The sequence below is a fragment of the Pholis gunnellus genome, assembly GCF_910591455.1.
Source record: "Pholis gunnellus genome assembly, chromosome: 23".
NCBI classification, from domain to species: Eukaryota; Metazoa; Chordata; class Actinopteri; order Perciformes; family Pholidae; genus Pholis; species Pholis gunnellus.
This window is the reverse complement of record NC_136550.1, coordinates 4,227,882-4,240,105: the sequence shown is the minus strand read 5'-3', so window position 1 is coordinate 4,240,105 and position 12,224 is coordinate 4,227,882. Positions and strand designations below refer to the sequence as shown.

The 12,224-nt window shown below is 43.6% G+C and overlaps 1 protein-coding gene across 1 annotated transcript; it reads right to left on the bottom strand.

Moving 5' to 3' along the window:
- Positions 1-1,562: 1,562 nt before the first annotated feature.
- On the bottom strand, positions 1,563-6,836 carry klc2 (kinesin light chain 2; the record flags this gene model as incomplete). Its single annotated transcript, XM_079184471.1, has 13 exons — positions 1,563-1,646; positions 1,887-1,944; positions 2,638-2,762; positions 3,015-3,167; positions 3,685-3,793; positions 4,169-4,236; positions 4,412-4,461; positions 4,899-4,998; positions 5,111-5,284; positions 5,376-5,565; positions 5,660-5,866; positions 6,152-6,519; positions 6,609-6,836. 13 exons carry the CDS (start codon positions 6,834-6,836, stop codon positions 1,563-1,565), a joined length of 1,914 nt encoding a protein of 637 aa, XP_079040597.1.
- Between the last annotated feature and the right edge of the window lie 5,388 nt (positions 6,837-12,224).

The following is a 12,224-nucleotide window of genomic DNA, read 5'->3' as shown; positions in this document are numbered from 1 at the left end:
AGTTTGCAAACAGCACAAACAACAAAGAAAAGAAAATCCAGTGTAAATGTCACCAGATCCCAAAATCCACATCTAACATTCACATAATCAGTACTTTCAACATAAAAGCTCAGGGAAAAAAAACAAAAAAAGATGTCAGTGAGCACGGACGGTCAACAGTCGGATGTCTATGTTGTTTGATCACAGCTGATGAAGTCCATCCTGCTCAGCGTTACAAACGTCACACTGAGGATTGTTTCATACAAAATGTTACATGTTCAGCAGTAAATGAAGGAAAAAAACAAATTCACAAGAGAAAAATCCCGTTGATGAAAGTAAACAGATTGTAGCTGACGCGCTGCGTCGGCCTCGATAAGATAGATACTCATAATCTTCAATGAGTGCTGATGATGCTTTGAATATCCTGATTTAATGATTGTAAACAAACGGTATTTAAATCTCTTTCACAGCGTTTCACCTTCATGTTCAGACTTATGGCCGTAAGCCTGGAAGTGAGGAAAAAGGTCATGATTACGGTGTTTGATTCAACTTCCTGTTACAGACAGTAGGTAGTATTTAGTAGGGTTTGAAAATGATTGAGGTTCATTTGTAAATTTCAAATAAACTTTCTGGCCCCTTTTTTTCATTTGACAGATATTCTCCTGATGTTCGTGTCACCAGTGCATTCAAAGTGCTTTAGAACATTTTAGACTGAATCATTGGTCCGAATGACAGCAGATTTCAGTGATCGAGGTACTAAATGTATCAGCGAGCTCGACCTTTTTATTGACACGATGAACTACGTGTCTGTCCTTCTTTCACTCCCTCTCTTCCTTTCCTTCTTGTCCCGTCCTCCCCCCTTCAGATAAGCAGTATTCTCTACTGAGACCTTTCTTAAACCCAATAGTGTAAACAGAAAAGAAGAAAGTGCTCTATATACAAAGAATGAAATATCGAATAATTTAAAACTGTATATACATAAAAAGAAGAAGAAGGCAAAAAGTGAGGTTTAAATGGTTAGTGCTAATGTCTTCTTGAAAATCCAGAGATTGCTTGTATTCTCTTTTATGCCTCTGCTCTGCCTGTTCAAATCAAAGCGGATCGTACCATTTCTACCATCTGGGATGTGCGTTCGATGGGCGCTCGGCATCGGCAAAAGACTTCATGCTACGGGTGAAATACACGGAGTGCTGAAACTGAAACCGGAGTACATTTAGCCTGCGTACGGTCGAGTGTCTGCACGTGGCGGAGCTCTGAGGAACGGACTACGACGCGGAGCTACGAGTCAAGAACGCGAGGCGTTCGGGTGCAGACATCCCACGTTCTAGTAAGCAGCATGCGGATTAATGTGTATCTAAATATTCTCTTTTGTGACGGGTTGCAGCGGTTTGTACAGCGAGGTGTCTGACGGGATGACGTTTAATGTTTTTTAATGCTTTCTTTAAAAAATATGCTGCAGGTGCAAGTGTTTGATCTCGCTTTGAAGCTTTAAGTGTGTTTGTTGGATCAAACCAAGCTGCAAACAGCCTCTCCCTTCGCCCCGGGCCTCTTTCTGTCGCCTGAGTCCCGCCTCCTGTCTCCGACTAGCCAATCAGGGAGCTGCGTCTGGATAGGTCCACGTTGCTGGCGCTTAGTCCCCTGCAGTCCGAGAGGCCAGAGTTTGCGTCCTAAGAACAGACCAGTTCATGTTAAAACTACTGTTTTATAGAACTACTGTACAATATATAGTTTCAGATTACTGGATTATTACAAAACTGATATTCTCATGTAGTCATTTCATCTTTAAATCAGTTTAAACAATGTACGGTTTGGAAAAAGTGCAAAATATTATTCATACTGCACAGACCTAGTTAAATCATGTGCTCTGCTGTAGAGGAGTATTAAATAAATAATAATAACAACAATACCTGTGTGGTCTCCTCAGTGCTCTTGTTGAGGAAGTTGAGGGAGCTTGCTCTCTTCATTCTGAGCAAAACAAAACAAAACAATCAAACAATGAGCCATTAAAAACTCATTAAAAGCATAATATATATAAAAAAAGATATTAAGACTAATCTTAAACACAAGGCTTATACATATTTATTAAATCAAATATGACCAACTAACATTTAAATTCCTGTCATAATTAAATTAAATTAAATGCTTGTAAGGGCCTTCCATAACTGATTTCAAAATAAGAGACGTGACTTTTACCGAGACATTTGTATCGGTTAATTCACTCACTCACTAGAAAAGGTGTATTGACAAGAATGTTAATCAATCCTCATTTATCAAGCAAGAATGCTAAAGCTTCTCAAATGTGAGGAATTGTTTTAGTTGGAAATTGACAAATAGAACAGAAAATGTATAAAAAGGTTGACTTGTTTTTTCCAGAGCTTTCAGCCACTTACACTTGCCTTCGTTGGCTGATGGAGGTCCAGACAGGTTGTTTTACTAAACTGTTATTTCTAAGAATATTAAGAATAAGCCTTCAGGCTCATTGTAAAATGTTTTGGGGTTTTGGACTGTTGGTCAGACAAAAGAGGCAATTTAGACTAAATGATATTAAACTAATGGAAAAATCATTCATTAGCCCTACACCTAAAGCCAGACTAACAACAATCATATCTCCATGAAAGCTTACACACACACACAAACACAAACACACACATCTCTAACCCTGGGTTGCGGGGCTCTTGTGGTCCGCTCCCCTGCAGCTTCTTCACCAGCATCTCGCTGCTCCTCCTCAGGGCGTCACGAATCTTCCCGAAGGAGCCGCTGCGACGCAGAGACCCGTTACCGTCCTGAGGAAACATGAAACACAACCAGTCAGCATTTACTGGAGACATTAGACACTAAAGATGTCCCGTTACGAGGCACGAGAGACCTTTACTTTGGAAATTATTCTTCATGTAATCACATTATTAAAAAGGACTTTATCTGCCTTGTGTGCACAGCTGTATTTACCTTGCATCATGTACATGTACACGATGAACTATGATTAATACTTCCAGTGTTTACTTAGTGGTGTAATGAATTGGTGTCCGTTTACTGACCCCGTTCCACTCAGCGGAGTCGTCGCCCTCGCTCTCCCTCCGCTGTCCCCCCGGCCCGTTGTTTCCCTCCCTGCTGTGTCGTCTGTCTCCCCCTCCGGCTCCCCCGTCCTTCAGCAGCTCCACCACCTTACTCTGGTTGATGGCATCAATACCCTGAGAGAGGAGAGGGAGGGGGAGGGGGGCAGACAGAGAGAGAGAGAGAGAGAGAGAGAGAGAGAGAGAGAGGAGAGGAGAGGGGGGGCAGACAGAGAGAGAGAGAGACAGAGAGAAAAAGAGAGGAGCGAGAGAAAGAGAGAGAGAAAAAGAGGAGCGAGAGAAAGAGAGGAGAGAGAGACAGAGAGAGAGACAGAGAGAGAGACAGAGAGAGAAAAAGAGAGGAGCGAGAGAAAGAGAAGAGAGAAAGAAAGAAAGAGGACACACAAAGAGACAAAGAAAGACAAACATTGTAGAAGAGTGATTAAAAAGGCATTGAAAGGAAAATAACTGCTTTTCCACAATAGCTCACTCAGCACATCTACAGCACACACACACACACACACACACACATACTTTACGGGCTAATAAATCACAGCTGGAACGCCCGCTGAGCTAATCAGGCTTGTAGACTGACCGAGCCGTTGAGCCCAGACGACTAATCTAACGGCAGTAATTCAGAGGGTTTGTGCAGCACCTGTTTGCGGGACTTGGTGGCGACCTCTTCCAGTGTTTCTGCGGCCTCTAGTTTGCCCTGGCGACGGTACAAAGCTCCCAGGCTCTTGATGGTCGTGTTCACTGTGGGGCTGCAAGAAAAACCACAAAAAAAAACATGTTTTTATTTACTATTTAAAACGTGTGTAACCAGATGTTAAAATAAGGCTAAACTACGTTAGTCTTGGTTCTATTCACTTTCAGTGAAACATAAGGTTTTTGGGGATTTCTACTGTAATACATAGTCGAGCCAAACCACAGCCACGGTTAGAGCCTGTTGCCTTGATGTGTTGCTTGCACGCTCTTTGTGTTTCTCATCTATTTTTACTGAAACAACCGTCTCCTTTTCTTGTTTCCCTTCTCCGTTGACTGACAAACCCCATGTAAGAATGAACAACGATTAGCCTGTGTTACACAGGAATGGATTTGTGAACATTGATTGCAGTGAATTCACACGTCTGACCCACCTGTCCACTTTGCAGGCCTTGTACCAGCTTCCATACTCCACATACGGGCCAGAGTCCCTGCGCTTACCCTTAAGAGAGAGAGAGAGAGAGGAAAGAGAGGGAGCATGAGGAGCAAAGCATCAACCATTACCATATTAAACAGCCTATTAAAAATGTCCTTGTTGTCATTTGTACAGCCCGCTGCTCTCCATCAATCAATTTCCATAATAAGCTGCGCCGCCAACGAAAAAAAGAATGACTGACCTTGCTCTCCTCTCTCTCCTCTGCGTGCATCCAGATTGGCTTGTTGTCATCTGCAACAAAAGAAATCATATAAATGCTTTAGATGAACAATAGTGAGAGTGGACGACTGCACTGAAACTTGCTAACGAGCATCCCTGGAGCAACCTGAAGCTTCTCTGCCCATAAATAGAAAAACACCGTGTTTCATCAAACCGGGGCGACGCCACATTCCTCCCTCCGTCTCGTGTCGGGCATGTGAGCACATCAGGGTTTGATAGGCTTAGCAGCAGCGGGAGGGAAACATCAACATTGAGCCGCTCCGCACGCTCATACAGCACTAAATAATCCTCTGATCTGCTGAGAGAACGGAGGGAGGACGGGAGGGATCGGGGGCGTGGCCGAATCATCAAAAAAAAACACGGCAGTTGTGGGAGGAATTAGAAATGGCTCTCAGAGTTTTGATCTTTTCTTTTAGTCCGTAACAAAGTCCTTTCTTGACTCTACTCACTGTTGACGGATCCAAACTCCTTCTCGTGCGCCCTGGTCAGGATCTCTTTGTACAGAGACTCTGCATCTTTGAACTTCCCCTGCTTCAGGTAGCACGTGGCCTGAGGAGAAGCAACACGCAATCACAGGGTGAGAGTAGCTGACAGAAGAGCAGGAAACAAGTGAAGGATACATTTTTTTAAGTATGTCTTAATGCCATCCGTCCCCCCCTACCAGGTTGTTTTTGGTCTTGGCCACGTTGGGGTCATCGGCTCCCAGCTTGGACTCGTAGATCTCCAGGGCCCGCCTGTAGTAGTACTCCACCTCGTCGTACTTGCCCTGGTTCTGACACAGCAGGGCCAAGTTGTTCAGCTGCTTGGCTACATCCGGGTGGTACTTCCCCAAAACCTGGAGACAGATGTATAATCACGTATCCTTCATTTAGATTGGAGACTTGGTTGTGATGAATGAAGGCTTGGTGGTGTTTTTTTTTTTTTACCTTCTCTCTGATCTCCAGCGCTCTCTTGCAGAGAGGCTCCGCCTCCTTGTACTTGCCCCTCTTGCCGTACAGGACAGCCAGGTTGTTGAGGGTCGCGGCCACAGCTGGGTGATCCTTCCCCAGAGTCTTCTCTCTGATGGCCAGCGCGTCATTCAGGAGGTGAGCCGCTTCTTTGTACTTGTTCTGATCCCTGGAGGACAAAAACGCAACCGCAGCAATTCGTTAAAAATCCGTAAAATTTGATTTTAAATGTTCATCTAGAAACCCTCGTCTCCGTTCCCCACCTGTACACCAGGGCCAGGATGTTGAGCATGGTGGCCACGTCCGGGTGGTCGTGTCCGGACGTCTTCTCCAGGTCCTCCAGGGCCTGTTTGCACAGCGGCACCGCCACCTCGTAGCGGCCCTGGGAGGCGTACTGGATCACCAGGTTGTGGAGCGTCCTGAGGCGGGCCGGGATCTCGTAGCCCCCCTGCTGGGCGGCCACCTCTCCGCTGGGCTGGGCTGTGGGAGGGAGGAGGAGGATATTAATTATTGAAGGCAAGTAAGAGCACTTACTGTCTAATGGGGAGGAGCGCTGAACATGCTATATAAAGCATTAAAGCTTAAGTGACTTTTTTATATCTGCAATTTGACTTCACTTTGTTGACACAGGCCCATTACCAAGCCTGAGGTTCTGTTTAGACAGTTAGCATTAACCAAACCACAGCTCCTGTTCAACATTTCTGTTCCTGAAAGGCATGACTGTATGGAGCTCCGAGTGATTTTCTGAAATACACAAAGATGTTTGTGGTCTAATAGCGGCTGACGTCATACCTGGTCCCTGGTCATCATCGTTGGGGAACAAGTCATCCAGACTGTCCTTTGAAGTGTCTCCTCCTCCTCCTCCTCCGCCGGAGCTCTGGTTCTTCTCCTCCGAGGGCGAGACGTCGTCGTCGAACTTCTTGATCTGGTTCATGAACTCCAGGTGCTTCTTCTCCTCCTCCAGCTGGGCGACGCTCTGCTCGCTGCGCTGCAGCTTGTGCTGCGTTCCCGCCAGCTCGTCCCGCAGCCACTGGTTCTCCTGGCAGAGACGGCGCACCTGGGCGCGCAGCTTCTGCTTCTCCGACTCCACGGCGCTCAGGTGGCTCGACAGGGCGATGATCACCTGGGGGGGAGGGGAAAAGGGGAACTTGATCTTGAAATGAAATTGTAAAGATATGTTTGTCTCCTTAAAAGCATCCCACACACTCTCACCTGAGCCTCTCCCAGGCCCAGCTCGATGGCCTCCATGCTCTTGCGAAGCAGCCCTGATTTCTCCTGGGCGGCGGGCGGCTGGGTGCAGTCCAGCAGCGAGTTGAGGAGCTGGGCGTGTTCGCCGCGCAGCGTCTCCAGGCCCTGCACCACGGCCTTCGTGTTGAGGACGATCTCATCCTGACTCAGGCGCTCCAGGGCTTCTTCACGTGGGTACACCATAGCGGACATTGCCTGGTTTCATACACACTGCGGGGAAAAAGAAAAGAAAAGATAACCTGTGTGTGTGTGTGTGTGTCTGTAGTACATGTAAAACCCATTCAGATTACTACAAGAGGATTCCTCCGAGCTTGAACCTGACGCAGCAGCTGTTGAACAGTAAAGCCAATTAAAATGAGATGCTGTCACTGGATGAGGAAGGAAGATTCAGAGTGAGGTGATGATGACTAAATCAAAAACAGCACAGTCACCATTTTTTAACAACACAATTTAAAGCATTCTAATAATAAAATGTTGATGTTTCGTGTTTATGATAAATTATTAATGTTCATGCTAATAACAAATGAGTGGACTAATCTGAACACACTGACACGGTGCCTTAATACTGAGCGTCTAATTAGTGACAAAAACTAATGACTATTTTCTTTATTAATTAATCTTCACTGTTAATACCTTCAGCCAGAGCTCACAGATAAATACAGCATTCGTTCCTGGTGTCGCCTTTAGGAAAAGACAACATTCGAGCTGTATCTGATGCTTGGTTCCATATCAGTACGTAAACATCGATCTCACAGTAGTAGACAGAGCCCGGCTCAGTAAATAGTCACTTCCTGCCTCAACACTGAGCAGCTGTAAAGGAAACCGTTGCAGCAGCAGGACAGAGGAGCCAATTGTGCAACATCGTGACTTTCTCTCTGTTCCTGCTTTGATGGTGGAGGCGCACCTGTTCTCTCTCTCTCCCTCTCTCCTGCTCCCTCCCTCCTCCCTCTCTCCTGCTCCCTCCTCTCTTGTGCTCTCTCTTGTGCTCTCTCTCTCTCCTCCTCCCTCCCTCCTCTCTCTTGCGCTCTCTCCCTCCCTCACCCTCTCTCCCCCATCCTCCCCTCCACCTCATACACAGACTGCAATGCACCATTATTATTTAAACTTCCCTTTTAATGCAGAGAAGGGAAAACTGTGAAACGTTCAAAAATAAAAGCATCCAGAAATTCATATTATCACGTATACAGGCATATCTAATGGGACTATTTTAGGCCACAAATAAATAAATAAATAAATGAGCCGGTGGATGGTCGAGGCCTGCAGTGTTTGGGTTGGCAGCGTATCAATCAAGGTGACCCACAATAGAGAGCACTGATCTTATCTATTTTAACTATAAATCTGCGTCTTCATGCTCATTTAAATATTATGTATCCGTATATTTACCTTCATCGAAGACAAGTGCGATGCTTTTCTGTCCCTCGAACAAAGCGGCAGGACAATGTTGTGATGCTCCAAAGACAGACCAGCGTTAAGTCCGCGAGCCTTCATGCAAAACAAAACAGCTTCCGGATGTAGTTTTCAAAATAAAAGATCACTTCCGGTTAGAGTAGTCCGCAAAGTAGGACGATATAGGCTGCAAAACACGACAAAGCAGGTTATCAGAGACATAGGAAATGACACTATTAAAGAAAGCATGTTTGAAAACCGTTATTTAGCAAAGCAACGGATACTAACGACAGTTAGTAGCCAAGTAGCGTTACGCTAATGGCTAACCGTTAGCCGAAATCAACGTTAGCTCTGACTTTACTTTGAAGGCAGCTACTAACGTCAGTTGCTGTGAACGACCGTTGGGTTACCGTTATCTGTCCTGTTCGATTCACACTCCTCACGTGCACACCGAAATAGCTCCCACATCATTCAGTTTAGTTTAATACGATTAGAAACAATTAGCTAACAGCAGACTTGGCGTGCTCCTATAACGGTACTAACGATACTTACGGTAACTACCGTCTACCTCACCTTAACTTACCCAGACTGTCACTTGACAATTGAGGCCAGCAGAAAGACGCTTAAATGTGGCGTTACAGACCGGTCATCCCCTCAGAAATGTTTATTCAGTGATAAAAAAGTGATGTTATCGTATATGTGATTCAAATTTTAGAAATGGGAGACGAAAAACGGCTGTTCTCCCAGAATCCAACAATCAAAGATGAAGCGAAATATCAAGATGAATGGGGTTGGCTATTTTCCAAGAGGGGCGGGAAATTATCTTGCGCATGCGTATAGCCTAAAGTGCTGCTCCCGGTTAGTCTTTGCTCGACTAGTATCTTCTATCAGCCCTATCTCCAGTTTTAAAGGTGATTTAATAAAATGATGTTATCTGGTTGATTTGTAATTGAAAATAATGTTATCACTCATGATCACCAAGTACATTAAAACTAACTAAATAACTAAACTGGTGTTTTTTACATAACAGGAAGTAGGTTGAAGAGTAGCTTCTTGCTGTGCTCACACTCTTTGTGTTCTGAAGTCAGTGGAGGCCTCATCCAAAGAGACCAAAGAGGTCATCAGTGACCTGCTAAACAAGCATCATGTGCACTATTTATTTACACCTTTTAAATCATACAATAGTGACCTATCATACTGGTTAATTCTCAGTTAAAAAGCACTTTTATTCATGTAATCATGAGTATCACTAGATTTTGGTATCACTATTTGGTGTAATAATCATCTTTATTTGGAAAACACTATAGAAGCTATAGAAGCAACAAAACATGTTTATTTATTAAAATAATAAAATACAAGAGACTGAGCTACAAATCAGGAATATTTTTATTTAAAAAAACAAATGAAACAATGAACACTTTTCATCCCACATCTGTTTGATTGACAAACGTAATCATGAAAAAGCAGTACTACAAAACACGTCAAATTAAGAAAACCATGAACTAGAATACAATATAACAAGTACTATCTGATATGTACAAGCATTATAGTTTGTTATAGTTATCGTTATAGGCAAAAGGCAAACAAGCTGAAGAAACAATAGCGTGTGCAAAATACTCTCCACAAAGTCCACAAGCTTTAGATCTATCACAGCGGTCACAGGCAACATGTACAAGCCGTTAGTGAAGGGGGACAACATCGCTTCAGGTGACTTCAGTAAGCTAAGCTCGTGGAAGCCTGGTGAAGAAGACTCTCATCATCAGAGGTATATCTGAGGAAGGTGAAGAGACAAGACACTGCTGATCGCTGACAGGAGATTATTGATGGACCCAAAACAGATCCTGGTCTCTAAACGAGGACAGAGGAACCATCGCTACACCGCCACAAGCACGGGAACGGAGGTATACAGGTGAAAACACACCGGAACGAGTTCGACACACAACCAGAGACTTTAGGACGACGTGTAAACTGGAAGAGAGACGGCAAAAGACGGCTGATAAAAGGTGAAGTGGTGACGGTGGAGTTCCTCCAAAACATTGAAGTGATGACTTCAGAACAAGGATCACTTTGTTGTTGATGAGTTTGTAGTATCGGCAGCTCCTCAACCCACAAATCTCTCTGAATAGAATCTAAACTTGTGATGGTTTTGGCAGTGATTTAGTTTGTAATGCCTCTTTCACGTCATAGCAATAATTAAACGTTACTACAAGGCAAAGAGCTTTTTTTTTTATTTAGTAGAGGCTGTCTCTAACAGCAGATACATCCATTTTTTCAAATTTAAAAACACCTTTTATAAATAATGAAGCCTTATTTAAAAAAAGCTTTCCGAGATGTCACTAATGACTTCATTAAAAGGTTAAAACACATCAGCAGGAAGCGATCGCAATGCATAAAATGACTGCTAAATTTCAACATAAAGCAGGATTATTGGGGTTTTTTTGGCCACTTGGGGGCAGCAGAAACAAACAATATTGACATATATTGTCATTTTATTATCGGTAAACAATTTGGAAAACTATCATTCGTTAGGATTTGTGTCTCAGATCAATATTCACTCATTTTAGCTCAGTTTGAGTCTCCACCAACTCCTGAGAGAAGTGCAGCTTTCAGAACCATATTGTTTTTAATATTGATATACTAACCAAAGGAATACTTGGCAACCCAATTTATGCATAATAGCAGCTCAATCCTGAGCTTTAATGCATTAATGAAGTCATTAGTGGCTTATTATGAACCCTTTCTAAGTATTTTTGTGGCACCAAGATGATTGTACTTTTCTCTCTTAGTAAAGTTTCTTGGAACGTCTCCTTCCTAAAGTCTGCTTTAGGCCAAATAACACAAAATGATTATATATCGTAGCGACGCGTCTACCTGTGCCTCAAAATGTAAACTAAATTCAATACATTCAGACATTTGGAAGAACTTCTAATCGACATCAAGCCGAGCGCTTGTTCAGTGTGAAACCTTCAGTGTAACAGGTGAACAGTGAGCCGAGTTGTGACACAACTGTCGTTTAGACACAGGGAAATAAAAACAGCAGTAAAATCAAGACATTGGCATTAACACTATTTCAAAAATAAAAGCTTTGTTTTCTAATACTTTACTGGAGATGGAGATGTGTCACGATGTAGGCGACACAAGGCAGCTTCAGAGCAGCTGCTGCAGATCATTTCATTGGATTTCAAGCTACTTGCTTCAATAAAACGGAATTTTATTTTGTGATTTAGTTTGTTGTCAAAGTGTTTTAGAGGTGGAAAAAAGATCTGCATTCGCCTTGTGCCAGACTACAAAGTGAACGGGACGACCACTGCAGCTTGTGCAGCCGTAATCTGATAATCAATGATGTTGAGAACGACATAACAACGTCATCAACACACAGTGTCAACACATCACACACACACACACACACACACGCACCATTTGCATGCCCTCTGTCGCATGGTAGAAAAAGTATTCCTCCTATTTAGTGATTTTTTTTGTTTTCAAAGTTTCTGAGACCACATTACATTGATTTCACCACACACACGCACACACACACACACACACACACACACACACACACACACACACACACACACACACACACACACACACACACACACACACACAGTTGTTACCAGTTACTGTACACTCACTAGTCACCTCACGACACCCTAGAGAAAGCATGGAGCGGACTGACATCAACCCAAACACTTCATTTTCCTGATAAAAATGCTTAAAAACAATTATTGTTTTGACCAGGTGGGCTGTTTTCAATGCAGAGAAAGATGCCGGTCTGTTACGGGTTATTAGGGGGGGAACTGGCTAACAACATTGTGCTTTATTGCAGGAGTTTGAATCCCATCTTTGCGGTGCAGACACTCATGGAAAAAGCAAAGTCTATCCATCATATTCCCATCAACGCTGCCAGGTTTTGGACTAAATATGCATATCGTGGTTTAAGCTTGCGGTTGCATATTTGCTCGAGTTAATCATATTATTACTGGCTGGACTCTCTGCAAACAACCCAGATGTGTCTTCGTAAGGCATAGCAAATAAGAAGATACACAACACTGCACGTTACAGCGATCCTGGAACTCTTCACAGAAATGAACACGATGCGTCACACCACAGCGTTAACGGGAAGGCGTTACTATTCTCCACAAGAGCACAATTAAACAAAACAGACCCTTTAATATATTTTCTTTCTTTTGA